General features: G+C 38.4%; 2 protein-coding genes across 2 annotated transcripts; both read right to left on the bottom strand.

Moving 5' to 3' along the window:
• Positions 1-1,856: 1,856 nt before the first annotated feature.
• LOC125193241 (piriformospora indica-insensitive protein 2-like) lies at positions 1,857-4,472 on the bottom strand. Its single transcript, XM_048091004.2, has 2 exons — positions 3,553-4,472; positions 1,857-3,127 (listed from the first exon to the last, which is right to left on the bottom strand). Exons 1-2 carry the CDS (start codon positions 3,763-3,765, stop codon positions 1,940-1,942), a joined length of 1,401 nt encoding a protein of 466 aa, XP_047946961.1. The 5' UTR covers positions 3,766-4,472; the 3' UTR covers positions 1,857-1,939.
• Positions 4,473-5,536: 1,064 nt separating this feature from the next.
• LOC125194722 (nuclear matrix constituent protein 1-like) lies at positions 5,537-11,002 on the bottom strand. Its single transcript, XM_089057126.1, has 8 exons — positions 10,453-11,002; positions 9,811-10,020; positions 9,478-9,731; positions 9,120-9,390; positions 8,953-9,036; positions 6,399-8,377; positions 6,060-6,267; positions 5,537-5,973 (listed from the first exon to the last, which is right to left on the bottom strand). The coding sequence occupies exons 1-8, from the start codon at positions 10,741-10,743 to the stop codon at positions 5,743-5,745; spliced, it is 3,528 nt and encodes a 1,175-aa protein (XP_088913252.1). The 5' UTR covers positions 10,744-11,002; the 3' UTR covers positions 5,537-5,742.
• Between the last annotated feature and the right edge of the window lie 2,111 nt (positions 11,003-13,113).

Here is a 13,113-nt window from a genome sequence, read left to right as displayed (position 1 = left end):
TGGAGAGGATTAAAATCTTCTAAGGGGCCGTTTGGTAGCTTTGTCATGTTTTGACTAGACATAATACAATTCATGATAGTTATCATAGTTTAGTTAAAAAATATATTTGGGTGTTTGGTAGATTAAGAAAATTATGAGTTATCTTATTCAAGTGTTTGGTGCAACAAGTGACAAATAAGGATTAAAATTATAATTACCAAAATTATCTTCATTAATTTAATTTAATTACTAAATTATCCTTATGTTGCCCTAATATTCCCTATAAAATTAACAGCCGCAGCCTCTCTCTATTTTAGCACTTTAGATATTGTCATTTCGTTTTCATCATCTATGAAATGTTTTGTTTTGCATAATACTTCTACTGCTCCCTATGCACTTCCTTCCCCATCGAAAATTTTGCTGATCTTTGGATAGCAATTTGACTCCATATATTGTCAATTCTGTATTGACACATGCCAATCCAGAATCTTGATTTAATTGGATAATAATCAAAGCATAAGCATTGACTAAGCTTTGATTATTTTGGACAATTTTTTGTATGTGTATATTTTTATCAAGTTTTTCGAAAGCATTGATTAAGGATGTGGTATGATAGACTGAGGAGTATAGGGGGGGAGGATACAAAGTGTGGTGGGGAACTTGGGGATGCAGGGGGAGAGATTTCAGTCTCTGTTGAGCTTGATTCAGAAATGGATTCGCCGGAAGAAATGGAGGGAGGCAGAATGAGAGAATTGTGGAAGAACTTCTTTTCGCAATTTTTGTGAAGTGACGGCGTTTATGTTTTGATTAGGATTTGAAAATTTTTAAGTTATGGGTAAATATGTATTTTGCTAAAATTAACTAGGCTTCCATGATAAGTAATATAGGATTTTGGGTGGTTACAAATATGATTAAAACATAGGATTTTAGTTGGGTTTTGTGCGGGCCGGATAAAAAACACGGGCTACTATGTTTGGTAACATAACTACCAAACACACAAATAAACCCAGATTAATCTCTTATCTTGGCGAAACATAGCTACCAAACGCAGCCTTAATGGCTCCGTTAACAAAAGAGGTACACCATTGATCAAATGCATAAATTGCTAGAAATTGTACTAAGCCCATATCTTAAATTAAATTATAGTGGTAACAATCATAAGATATGGGATCCCATGGCTTAGTTCAATGAGTAAATGAAGCTATATGAATCTTGCTTTAACACTTAGTATATCCACTAACTTCACGTAGCTTTTTCCCTAAATATTACTATCATCAAATCAAAATCAAAACCTTGTTCACCTCTAAATATAATCTTGTTTGAAAGTTGCTCGAATTTTAACTTTAAACTATTGCGATTATGTCTAACTATAAAGATAGTATTATGGACACAAAAAATGAAACAAGACTATTTTAAGGTGTGGGAGTGAGCATGGATTTGGGCATGAAAGACTGGTTTTGCCAGGTATGCTAGGGACCATGGAGGCCAAAACAGAACACTAAAATCAAAGTTGAAAATCAAGAAATGATACATAACCTAGAGCAAGGAATTCTGAAATGAAATAAAACCTCATCCAGAATTCTGACAGCTTGAATCAGTCTGCACTTTGTAATTTGTATCTTGAAATGGTCCACCACTCATCATCAACACAATCTATATACACTACTTTCATGGACCACATTTCTATTACAGCCTAAATTTATGTGACTTGTGTTTGTTTCAGAAATCCACCCCTATCATCAAAACATATCTACAGCCTGTTCCTCCCATTCCTTTCACTTTCACCACATTAATAACCCCATCTCTACCATCAACAAACCTGTTCTTGATTATTCCAATTTTAATTTCCCCTTTTTATTTGTCGTTTTCATTCATCATTTCCAAAGATAAAATGTAATGACTTCAATTAACTTGATTACCTACTTACCATCACATTTACAACCATGAAATTTGGCCTATTTTAAAAATGTTGCAAAGCCAAAACCAAGAAAGCTTCAACTACCAAAACTAATCTACTAACACCTATCACATTGAATCCTAAAGAAGGCATCGACGACGCAGGATCACGGAAGCTGGTCCCGTACTTGATCACTTGAACTCGACACGGTTTGACCCCAAAAGGTGCATTACTGGCTGAGCCGAGCTCCTCGGATTGATAGCAAAGGCCCGGGTTGCCCCATGCCCCGAAGCGCGGCCCCATCCGCCCGTAGAAAGCCTCTGAGAAATTAAGCTTGCCGGTTAGATTGTTGCCGTGGAGATAGATTGAACTAACATTAGGCAAAGTTTCAATCTTTGAAGGTATATCCCCTGTTAGCTTGTTGTCATTCAGACCCAAGAACCTTAGACTTTTCAAATCTGCAAGAGATTCTGGGATGCCACCTGTCATGCTCGTATTGGACAGCTCCAAAGCTGTGATACACCTCAAATTTTGCCATCCAATACTTATTATGTCACCACCAATGGGATTGTTTGAGAGGACTAATTCTTGCAATGAATTCAATCCTCGAATAGTTTCACCCAATCCACCACTTAATCTGTTGTCACTTAGGTCTAATAGGGTGAGATTCTTGAGATTCCGAATCTCTTTCGGAATCTCGCCCTCTAGTTGATTACCACTCAAGTCGAGCTTTAATAGGGCCGTCAGTCCTCCTAGAGTTGCGGGTAAGGTACCCGAGAGCAAATTCCCACTCATATCGAGAATCAAGAGACGGTTAAGCCCTCCAATGCTGCCCGGGACCCTGCCTGTGAACGAATTCCCCGCAAGATTCAAACGCCTCAACTCCACCAAATTGCCAATGCTCTCGGGCAGCTGCCCCATTAAGCCATTTTCAGTGATCACTAAAGACTGAAGATTCCTTAGACCCCCGAAAATCTCGGGAACTGGTCCGGTTAGGCCGGAATTCAACCGGAACTCGAGCGACTCCAAACTTCCGGCAAAAGCGTCCCAATTCCCGGCCGAGATCGAGACAGGGCGGCGGCGTGGCGTGACAAAGCAATTGAAGAAGGATAATGATTTTAAATGGCTTAGTGCAAACAAATTGGGGCTGAATTCCACATCTTGACCACAGGTTAAAGAGTTGTCATGAACAGGTCCAATGCTCAAATCGGTCACGTACCAAAATCCATCATACAAATCACAAGAAACTCCCTGCATTAAGAGTTGCACAAAGATGAAATTTTTCATTCGTGCGGATTATGAACATATTGACAATTTGGAGCAAGTTTTGTTTTTTATAACTGACTACAGCAGACAGATTTTGCACAAGCAAAAGATATTTTTTTGTTTCAGGCTCTTACACAATATAATGCATAGTAGTAGAGAATAACACTAGAAATAGAAAGTAGAAGTCTTGAATGAAAGAAAGCTTCTGCGAAAGTTGGCATTGCCCATAAATATGAGAAACGACATAGTTTTAGTTAGTAAAATTTCCACAAAAGTGGCACAGCCCCTGACCAAAATTTGACTACTCTTGCAACTCAAAAAAGATGGGCATTCTACTTCATGTACAACCTTGAAACTGGACAAAAGATTCAAGAAAATGTGTGGAAAGCTTTGGGGAGAGAGAGGGAGACCTGAATAGGGGTCCAACCGCAAGGATCTGGATAGAGATCAGAACCATTCCACCATTTTCCCACAAAATCTTGGATTGTATTATACAGAGCTTCTTGCTCGGCTGTCTTCATCGGAGCACCGATGCTGCTGTCTTCCTGTCCGATGCATGGCGAAGTGAAATGAAGCAACCACACAACAAGAACTGGGAAGCTCAAAGACTCAATCTTTTTCATGATTGTGATGAAAAGGAAGCCAGAAACCAGCAAGCAAGAAATGGGCTTTTCAAGAAATGGTAGATTTTCTCGGGCATCAAGTAATGCCGGGAGTTGCAAAAGGTGGGATTTGGAAGGAATGAAATGTGGAAAGATGGGATTTTTCAAAGTGGGATTGCAACAAGAAAGCAGTGGAGGCTAGAGTTCGATTCTTGCAAGAGTTTATAGGAAGATCTAAGGTAGTAAATGAGGAGTAATGAAAAGGGGGCATAGACTGTAAGAGAGGCAGAGTTAGCAGAAGTCTGAGGAGGCCTGCGGCATCTTTTCAGCTTACTACAGTTGTCAGTTCGAAAAAGAGACAATATACAGAGCAATTGTGGTAACTTCAATAATATACTAAGATCTAAACAGTGGCAAAGAAACAAGAAATTGATCAAAAAAAAGTTGCATCTTCTAGTTTGTACAAAGAGATCTACTTCCAAAAATATCAACCGTTATAATATGGTTAACATAACCCAAAACAAAGTGATTAACCAATGCAACTAGCAAATGGGATGGTAGTTTAATGAATGAATGAATAAACAGTTGGGGGATTTATTGTTGGATATAGGCATCTAGGCTTCTGATTAAAAGGGTTTCTAGGGAGATGGGGTTGGAAATCAAAAGTGAAATATGGGCATTTAAATACATGCAAGGCAAAGGTAGTTTTTGTCTCGAGGGAATTAGTAGTTCTCACCTTTGGGCTGTTGGGTTCAAAACAGATTTTACTGTAATCAAAGAGGACAAAAGGAGTGGGTAAGAATTCAGAGTCTTTGAAATTTGGACACAACTCTTTTTATCTCTTGTAATTAATAGTGGGCTTCAATTAATATGTTGCATTTCATTACAGAGCCTTCAAAGTAATGTCAATTCTAAACCCCAACTACACAAAAAGGCAGAGCTAAATTATTGCTTTTTGAAACTGTTCATGCACAATTATGTGGTTAGAACAATAGTAACAACAGCAGAACCAAAATATAATTGCATATTGTATGCAAGATGTATGCATTCACACACAGCACACACGAATGTGTGTTGTACTATGTTTTTTTTGTGAGGGGACCAATGATATAAATGCAGTTTAATGGGTAGTTAATGAGGCTTTGGTGTTGGGGAAAAGGGCAAAAGAAAAGGCTATTGAAAGGGAGAGCTAGCCCACTCTATAATCTCTCCTTTCCAGACCTTACATTGTGATAGGTCATTTTCTCAACTTCATGCTTTTTTTCTCTAAGTTTATTTTATAAATGGATAAAAAGATTAATGCTCCCAAATTTGGCATTTGATTTTATTTCTTCTTTGATGATTAGTCACTTAATAGGGGAAAGTGATTGCCTATTGCTTTTCTGGATTTGTAATTGTTATGGGATTGATGAAAATAATTGGGTCTTTTTCCTGCTTCTTTTTTCAGGCCATTTTTTGCCATGTGCATGAAGAAGGTCCCCCTACTTGTTACTACTAATAATTAGCTTCAATTACAATGAATAGGGTGTGACTTCGCCGCTACAAAAATATGGTTCAAGAATTATGGAGCAGATGCATAATTGCAACCTTAACATTGGTAGATTGAATAATTTCAAGACAACTTGGAAATTATTTGTCAAACAAACGGCTTTAGGACATTAATGAAGGTTTCCTACTCTGTATTGATTAGGAGGGTATGATAATTTTGGGCGCATTTACTAACTTTAGGTGGCTTTATTTACAGTACAGTTGCAAAAGTTTGACAAAAAGTCAAAAATCAATCTCCCCATCCTTAAAAAATTATTCTTGGTATGAAAAAATCAAATAAAGAGTGAGGTATTTGGAGAAGAATTTGATTACAAAACCGAATATGCTGCAGGGTTCTAAACATAAAGGTGATCCCCAACAATTCGGAATCCACTACTTACCTACGAATATCACACAACATTTAACCTTGTGCAGCTCTAATACATCGAAAATGAAGATCAAGAAAGGCCATCACGATGTAAAGAATTTCCACAGCTTTCTCGGCACTGAAGCTTCACCGGGATTATCGTCATCTTCATCGTCATCTTCCACTTCTTCTTCCTCGCGCAATGGGCTGCTGTGCTCAACTTCATCACTGTATTCTTGAGTGCCACTGACCTCCTCACTGACTATTTCCACGTTTTTCCTCGTGGACTTGACAGCATTTGAGTTTTCATTAATGGTGGCTTCTGATGGCACAAACTGCATCGCGATATGCAATGATTTTAGGAATGATGTGAAATGATTAAAAGAACGTAATGACATCATAATATCAAGCTCAGACTTACCCTGACTACTCTATCAACCGTGACCGTCTTTGTTTGTACGCGTTTATGAGACACAACCTGGGCCGAATCGTCAGGGCTCCCATTCTGACTGGCGACTTCTTCAGTTGGTGTAGAAGTAATTTCATTATCCATCAATCCAGCAGCATCACCAGCTTCTTTATCTGGTCTTTTCTCAGTGTCCGTTGAGGCAGCAATATCCTTGCCTTTACTGGGGATAAGAAGGAAAAAACAATTTTTTTAGACGTAGCAAAGGATTTGATTAATCAATTTGAAAATGATGTCATAAGTTCTTATAGTAGTAATTATTTCGTCAATGAGTATTTAAGATTAAAGACTAACCCTGTATGGCGTCGAAGGTTATAACGCGACTTCCCAGCATCTTGTACCACTGGAGCAGCCGTTTGCTGTCTCTTCCTGCGGCCACCCACACTCACACTTGCTGACTGACCATCACTTTCATCTCCATCACTCATTTTAGAGGATGTTGCACGAGTTCGCTTTCTCCAAACAGAACTGGCTCCTTTACCAGCAAGGCTAGAATCTCCTCGACTTTCCTCGTTGATGGAAGTAGGGGTGTCATTATTTGTCTCACCATCTTTTGATGTCCTTCTCAAGAAAGCTTCTGCATCTTCAACTACTGCTTTAACAGAACGTGTTCTATGGATTACATTCCCTGGTTTTCGAGCAGATTTTCGTCGACGATTCGGCATCTCTGAATGCTTGGAGTCTTCTGAAACTTCTGGTGCTGCACGACATATTTCAGGAGCATCGGATTCAGTTGCAGCACCAACTGGCATGCTGGGTTCACCAACATTTTGAGCAGCACTGACCAGTGTATCAGACAATGCTTGGTCCAAGTTTTTAGAAGGCATGTTTTCAACTTTCTTGGTCGGAGACAACTTGAAGACTCTCGGAGTGCACTTCTTAAGAAGCCAGGAAATACGCCCACCAGAATCTGGAGATTTTTCATCATTCTCGCCAGGAGTTTTATTAGCCTTCATTTCATATGAAGCAACTTTTTCCAGAACTTGTTCTCCCATTGCCTGAAGAGGAGAAGCCTCATTTGCATCCAGTTCTGTTATAAGAATGTCAGCTAGCATGTAGTCCTTTGCCATGCCCCCACAGTTTTGACAACTCTTTATCCTTTCAAGAAAAGAAACGAAACGGCTTCTCTCATTGATAAATTGTTGCCTCTGTGACTTAAGTTTTTTACTTAAAACACCAAGGTCATTAATGTCATTTTGCATTTCCAGCTGCTGCTCTTCCAACTGCTTCTTATTCAGGGCAATGTTTTCTCTGTCCTTCTCCAATCTGCTTCTCTCTGACCTCATATTTTCCATTTCTTTATCAGCAACGTTCTTCAAATGACTGATATTGCAACGCTCTTTCTCAATCTTATCCTCAAATGCTCTCTCTCTATCCTGAAGAGATTTCTCAAACTCCTCTTGCTTATCTCGCATTTCTGCCTCAAGATCCCTCTTACGAGTCTCAAAATCATGAAGTAACTTATCGTGCTCATGCCGAGCTTTTTCTGATAACATTGACAGCTCATGCTTCTTTGTGGCAGCAAATGATTCTTTCTCAAGTCTAAGAGTTTCCATCTCCCTCTTGATGTAGTTTTCCGTTGCAATTTTATCTTCTTCCAATTTCTTTTCCAATGAGTGTTTGAATTTATCAAAAGATTTTTTGTCTTCATCAAGTTGTTGCAACTCTCTAGTAACTTCGGCTCTTTTTTCATCAAGTACCTCCCACTCTTCCTCAAATCTCTTCCTGTCTAGCTTTAAATCATCCCGTTCCTTACAAAGCAAATCCTTCTGACGATTGTACCTCTGTATCTCCTGTTTCAGTTCCTGTATCAAATGGTTATGCTTCTCCCTCTCTTCCTCAGTAATTCTAAGCTTCTCTGTTTCATCACGAATCTGTAATTCTGTCTGACTAATCTCAGCTTTCATCTTCTCAAGCTCATCTTTGAGACTCTGTAAAGTTTCTTTCTCAGAAACTATTTCTTGTCTAATTGAGTTTAGATTCTTCTCCTCCAATTTGAGGGTCTTATCTTTTTCCTTCAGCCCCTTTAACATTGCATCACAATCCTTCTCTTTCTCCTTAACTCTTTCTGACTTCTTCTCCAGAGCCTGCTCCTGCTTTTTCAATTTTTCCGTCATATGGCTAATTTCGTTTGACTTCTTAACCAATTCATCTGTTTTGACTCTTAGCTCATCCTCAAGCAACTTTCTTTTATCTTCCAGTTCTACTTCAAGGTCATGCTTTTTTATCTCAAATGCAGCTCTGTGCTCATCAACAAGGTTCTGAATCTCCACCTGCAATATGGATCAACATTTAACAACTCTTAATAAAATGGAAAGGAACTAAATTTAGTCAAAGAAACATCTGAAATACAAGGAAATGAAACAGCATGAATAGGGGGATTAAGCTATAATAGAGTAATCTCTCTTTTTCAATCCCACTATATTTGTTACACGTTAGCCAGCTTGATTGCAGGAACAACAATAAATATTATATAGAAGGAATGCATATTATAGCTGTTACATTCCCTAAGTTTGAGTTACAGATATGAATTCAATTTAAAGTCTAATATTATGGCACTGAGATTAAGCAAAATCAATAATGTGAGCCACAAACGAATTTTCCAAAATCTAGAACGTATTTTCCAACACTGAGAAGTCACTAGGCAAAACAGATCTCGTCCTTGAGGAAAGGAAATGCAGAACAAGGGTTATTATTGGATACCATTACTAATAACTGTAAATTATTTGGTTTATTAAAGCAGGTTAAACAAATAAAACCCAGCAAAATATATAAATATGCACGGAAACTGAGGTTTATATAAATATATAAAACACAGCAAAATATATAAATATGCACGGCAACTCACTCTCTCTCGCTCACTCAGCTTCTCAGTCAATGCACTTAAATCTTTTTCCTTCATCTCTAAATTAGATCTAAAAGCTTCAGCTTTCTGCAGGGAAGTCAAACCAAAGTTAGACATAAGAAGTTATTAAGTAAAGTTTAAAAACTAGATATAATCAATCAGAAGCTTACTTCCTCTTTTTGGATCAGCTTGGAAAGTTTTTTGTTGATCTCGTCTTCTTTGTTCTTTAGGTTTAAATTTAGCAACTCGGCCTTCTTCTGTTCTTCGACAAATTCACCTTCTCTCTGCTTCAACATCCTATTAAGTTCAACTAACTTCTCCTCTCTCTCATTAATATGTCTCCTATTCTGACAAAGTCTCTCTTCAGCTTCTTGCAGCTTCCTCTCCCATTCCCGCATATCTTCTTTATGCTTCAATAAAGTTGCTTCGTGGGCATCCCGCCTAGAACAGAAGACAAAGATATTTATAAACAAAAACATGAGCCACAATCAAATAAGAAAAGCAAGTGAGTCATCGCATTAATCATACTCGGATATGAAGGACATGCGCTCCCTTTTAAGAACACTTTCGCGCGTATCAACCTCCTGCAATTTCCTCTCCATCTCTAGACTCTTCCGGCTGGCCTCAGCAAGCTTTGCATCAGCAGCAAGCAACCTTTGTTGCACCTCCAAAGACCTATCTTGAATTCCAGCCACCAAATGATTGGCATCAGCCAGCTTCGTATCAGACGTTATCTTGATTTTATCATGCTCGGCATGTATCTCACGCAGAGATCTCTCAAGCTGCCAAAAGCAACGTTTAGTATTTCATGAGGACAAAAACCATACATATTGAATTTACAATGAAAAAAAAATGAATCACCTCTGCCACACATTGTCGCTCAACCTCCAATGCTTTTCTCAAATTTGTTTCTCGTTCCTCAACTTGAGTAACTGCAATCAAGTGAGCTGCTTTTTCCCGCTTTAGAAGCTCCTGCACTTCTAGAAGAGATTGATGAACTTCTTCGTGCTTTGAAGTCCACTCTTTATTCTCAATCAGTAGTAACCCCATATTGTACTGATAATCGTGAAGCTGCCAGACAGAAGATTAAATAAGCTTAAAATTAGTTCCACTATCTAATGCATCTTAACAAGATCAACATACACCAAATCTAATCACAAAACAAAATCCATTCTTTCATCTTTAACAAGAGCTCATTCACCTCACCGACGTCTCGTCTCGATATATTTATCACTCTTAGCATGGTACAATATTAACAAGGGCTTAATTCCTGTTAGATAGTTTCATATTGCACCAGGACAGTATATAGCAACTACTTTACTCCTCAATGAGATGGCAAATTTCCAGCAGGCATCATACTTATGCATATGAAAATCTAACTACACAATTAGCCATTATCACAAATTAAATCGAAACCAAGTAGCAACCTAATGAACATTTGGAATAAATTAAACGAATAAACAAGAGTAGTCTCATATAAAGTACAAATTAAGCTTTTCTAACCTCTCTTTCAAGGTTCTGCGCTTTCTCCATTAATGCATCCCGATCACGCCTCTCCATCGCGGCCTCGTCCAGCAGCCCCACCTCTCGAAAGCGTCTCCAGTCGTCCATATTCTCCATCTCAACTCTATCCTCATTGTCAATTAACAAGCCCCTCGGGGGCGGGGGCGGGGGCGGAGCAGGGTCGTCAATAAACGACACCAATTTGCCCTTGACGGTTGTAGGGTTTGGCTTATGCGCTTCACTCCTGGGCGTTCTCGACGGCCCCTGCCACTGCCGCTTCGGAGTGAACATTGCGGCTTTCAATTCAGATGAAGGCTCAAAATCTTAGTTCCGATTCTTGAAGAAATTGGACGAAACCCTAATTCAGATGTTTCGAACAATGGCTCGGAAAATTGATAGGGCCGGAAAGTAGACGTTAGAGGGTGCTGATAGTTGAGTGGGACGCGGATAAGCTATCAATGGACGGAATATTCGGGCTCCGGCGACGGAATATTCAAAAATTTATGCGCCTGCGAAACAAAATGGTAGAGAAGGGAAAGGCGAAGCTGTCTCAGTTTTTCTGTTGAAGTGTGGGAATATATTCGAATTGTTTGGCGGTGCTACTATTACATATATACCCTTAGCAGTTGGCGGATGACCTTATTCCAATCGGGAATTTAGAAGGGCAACTTTGGTAATTCAAAAGAAAAGTTAAATATGGAAAATTTCTTAATTCTCATTACAAATTTCAAAGGTGTATATTTTAATTAAAAAGGGTAACTTTGGTATTTCATAAGAGTAGTTAAATATGGAAATTACATATTCTCGCATTCACAACAGGGGGCGTCGTCCGCACGGCATTACAACATTTACAACAGGGGTGTCATCCCGCTGCAAGGCGACGCCCCCAGTGGTGCCTATTGCGCACAAAGCGCCATTGGACGACGCTTGTCAGTCGCCGCAAGGAAAGGCATGGTCGGTTGTCGAGTGGGCTGAGTGCGATATTAATTTTTTTAATTTCACATCTATATATACAAATTCATTACAATTCATTTTATTCACGCCTCTCATTCTCTTGAGTATAAATGATATTTCATAATATTTTGGGTAGATGTACCCCCTTGTTCATAGGTGGCGCCACATCATTAACAACGTGGTGTAGTGAGATTAAATAAGTCGTTACTAAAAGTTATCGACAAATGTGATTGTGCGACAGTGCGATTGAAGCGATTATCATTTTCTAGTGATACCAATGTTCCGCAATAACATATACATTATCAAAAAAATAGTTTTGGTGTATTTTAATATTTTTGTTTTGTCATGATATACTCTCCGTTCGTGAATAGAAGTCCCGTTTTTTCATTTTACTCTGTCCACGAATAAGAGTCTCGGTTCACTTTTACCATAAATGGTAATAGGATCTCACATTCCGCTAACTCATTTCACTCGCATTTCATTTAAAACTAATATATATATATATATGGGTGCACTATGGTGCCACCATAGATAGGATAACACCATACCACCAATATAGTCCGTTAGATCTCATTTATGGACGTCTAGGATTAAGTTTCGTGAAAAAACACGGATTTGCAATCTACTGTATTAGATATTGCAGTCGTGGTAAACTGCAACATTGTTGTGGTAAGACTGCAATATTTAATGAACAACACTGAAATCTGGTAACGTAAAATTAGAAATTTCCTATTTTACCCCTCCGTGTTTTTACACGTGGCAACATGACAAGCACACGATTTTCAGATCCAATGACCTAAAATGGTGATATGGTGTTACAATAAAGAGTGTTGTCATCTTAATACATCCCTATATATATATATATGGGTGCACTAGGGTGCCACCATAGATAGGATAACACCATACCACCAATATAGTCCGTTAGATCTCGTTTATGGACGCCTAGGATTAAGTTTCGTGAAAAAACACGGGTTTGCAGTGTACAGTATTAGATATTGCAGTCTACTGTACTAGATATTGCAGTCGTGGTAAACTGCAATATTGCTGTGGTAAGACTACAATATTTAATGAACAGCACTGCAATCTGGTAACATAAAATTAGAAATTTCCTATTTTACCCCTCCGCATTTTTACACGTGGCAGCATGACAAGCACACGATTTTCAGATCCACCTAAAATGGTGGTATGATGTTACAATAAAGAGGGTTGTCATCTTAATACATTAGGGTCATGTTAGGTTGAGATTTTTTTGCCATAATTGAGAATTGAGATGCAATCTCAGCCACTCATCTAAAATATTTATGAAATGTCAATAACATATAGTTTATGTCAACAAGGGGGTATTATTGTCATTTCAGTTCTAAAATATTTAAATTATATTCAAAACCACTCTAAAACTCTCGAACGTTTCTCTCCCAAGTTTCTCTCCCAAACAATTATGCAACACTTCAAAAATCACTTATACAATTCTGCAAATCTTCAATCAATTAAACATTGTTATTCATCTCCTAGTCCTAGACCTACGAAGTCAGTTTTCTACATCAATAATTTCCAAAAATGAGGATCGAAGAACTAAATGTAAGCGAATCGGTTGAAGCTGAAGCGCCGATTGTCGCCGGAAAAAGGCATTCCAAATCGGCGATCGTTGAAGCGACTTCTACATGTAAGAAATTGATTCATATTTTAAGTATATTTCTTTGATTTTAG

Source organism: Salvia hispanica, chromosome 4 (genome assembly GCF_029641045.1).
Source record: "Salvia hispanica isolate PSC_SH4W2 chromosome 4, Shi_PSC_v1, whole genome shotgun sequence".
Classification (NCBI taxonomy): Eukaryota; Viridiplantae; Streptophyta; class Magnoliopsida; order Lamiales; family Lamiaceae; genus Salvia; species Salvia hispanica.
This window is presented reverse-complemented; position numbering and strand designations above follow the sequence as displayed.

Bases quoted from the DNA above. Each gene is read 5' to 3' on its own strand.
- LOC125193241 (XM_048091004.2), bottom strand. From the start codon at position 3,765: ATGAAAAAGATTGAGTCTTTGAGCTTCCCAGTTCTTGTTGTGTGGTTG. The intron at 3,128-3,552 runs GTCTCCCTCTCT...CTCTTAATGCAG, and splicing joins GCGGTTGGACCCCTATTCAG to GGAGTTTCTTGTGATTTGTA.
- LOC125194722 (XM_089057126.1), bottom strand. From the start codon at position 10,743: ATGTTCACTCCGAAGCGGCAGTGGCAGGGGCCGTCGAGAACGCCCAGG. The intron at 9,391-9,477 runs GTATGATTAATG...CTTCTGTTCTAG, and splicing joins CGCATGTCCTTCATATCCGA to GCGGGATGCCCACGAAGCAA. The intron at 8,378-8,952 runs GTGAGTTGCCGT...TCCATATTGCAG, and splicing joins AGCTGAGTGAGCGAGAGAGA to GTGGAGATTCAGAACCTTGT.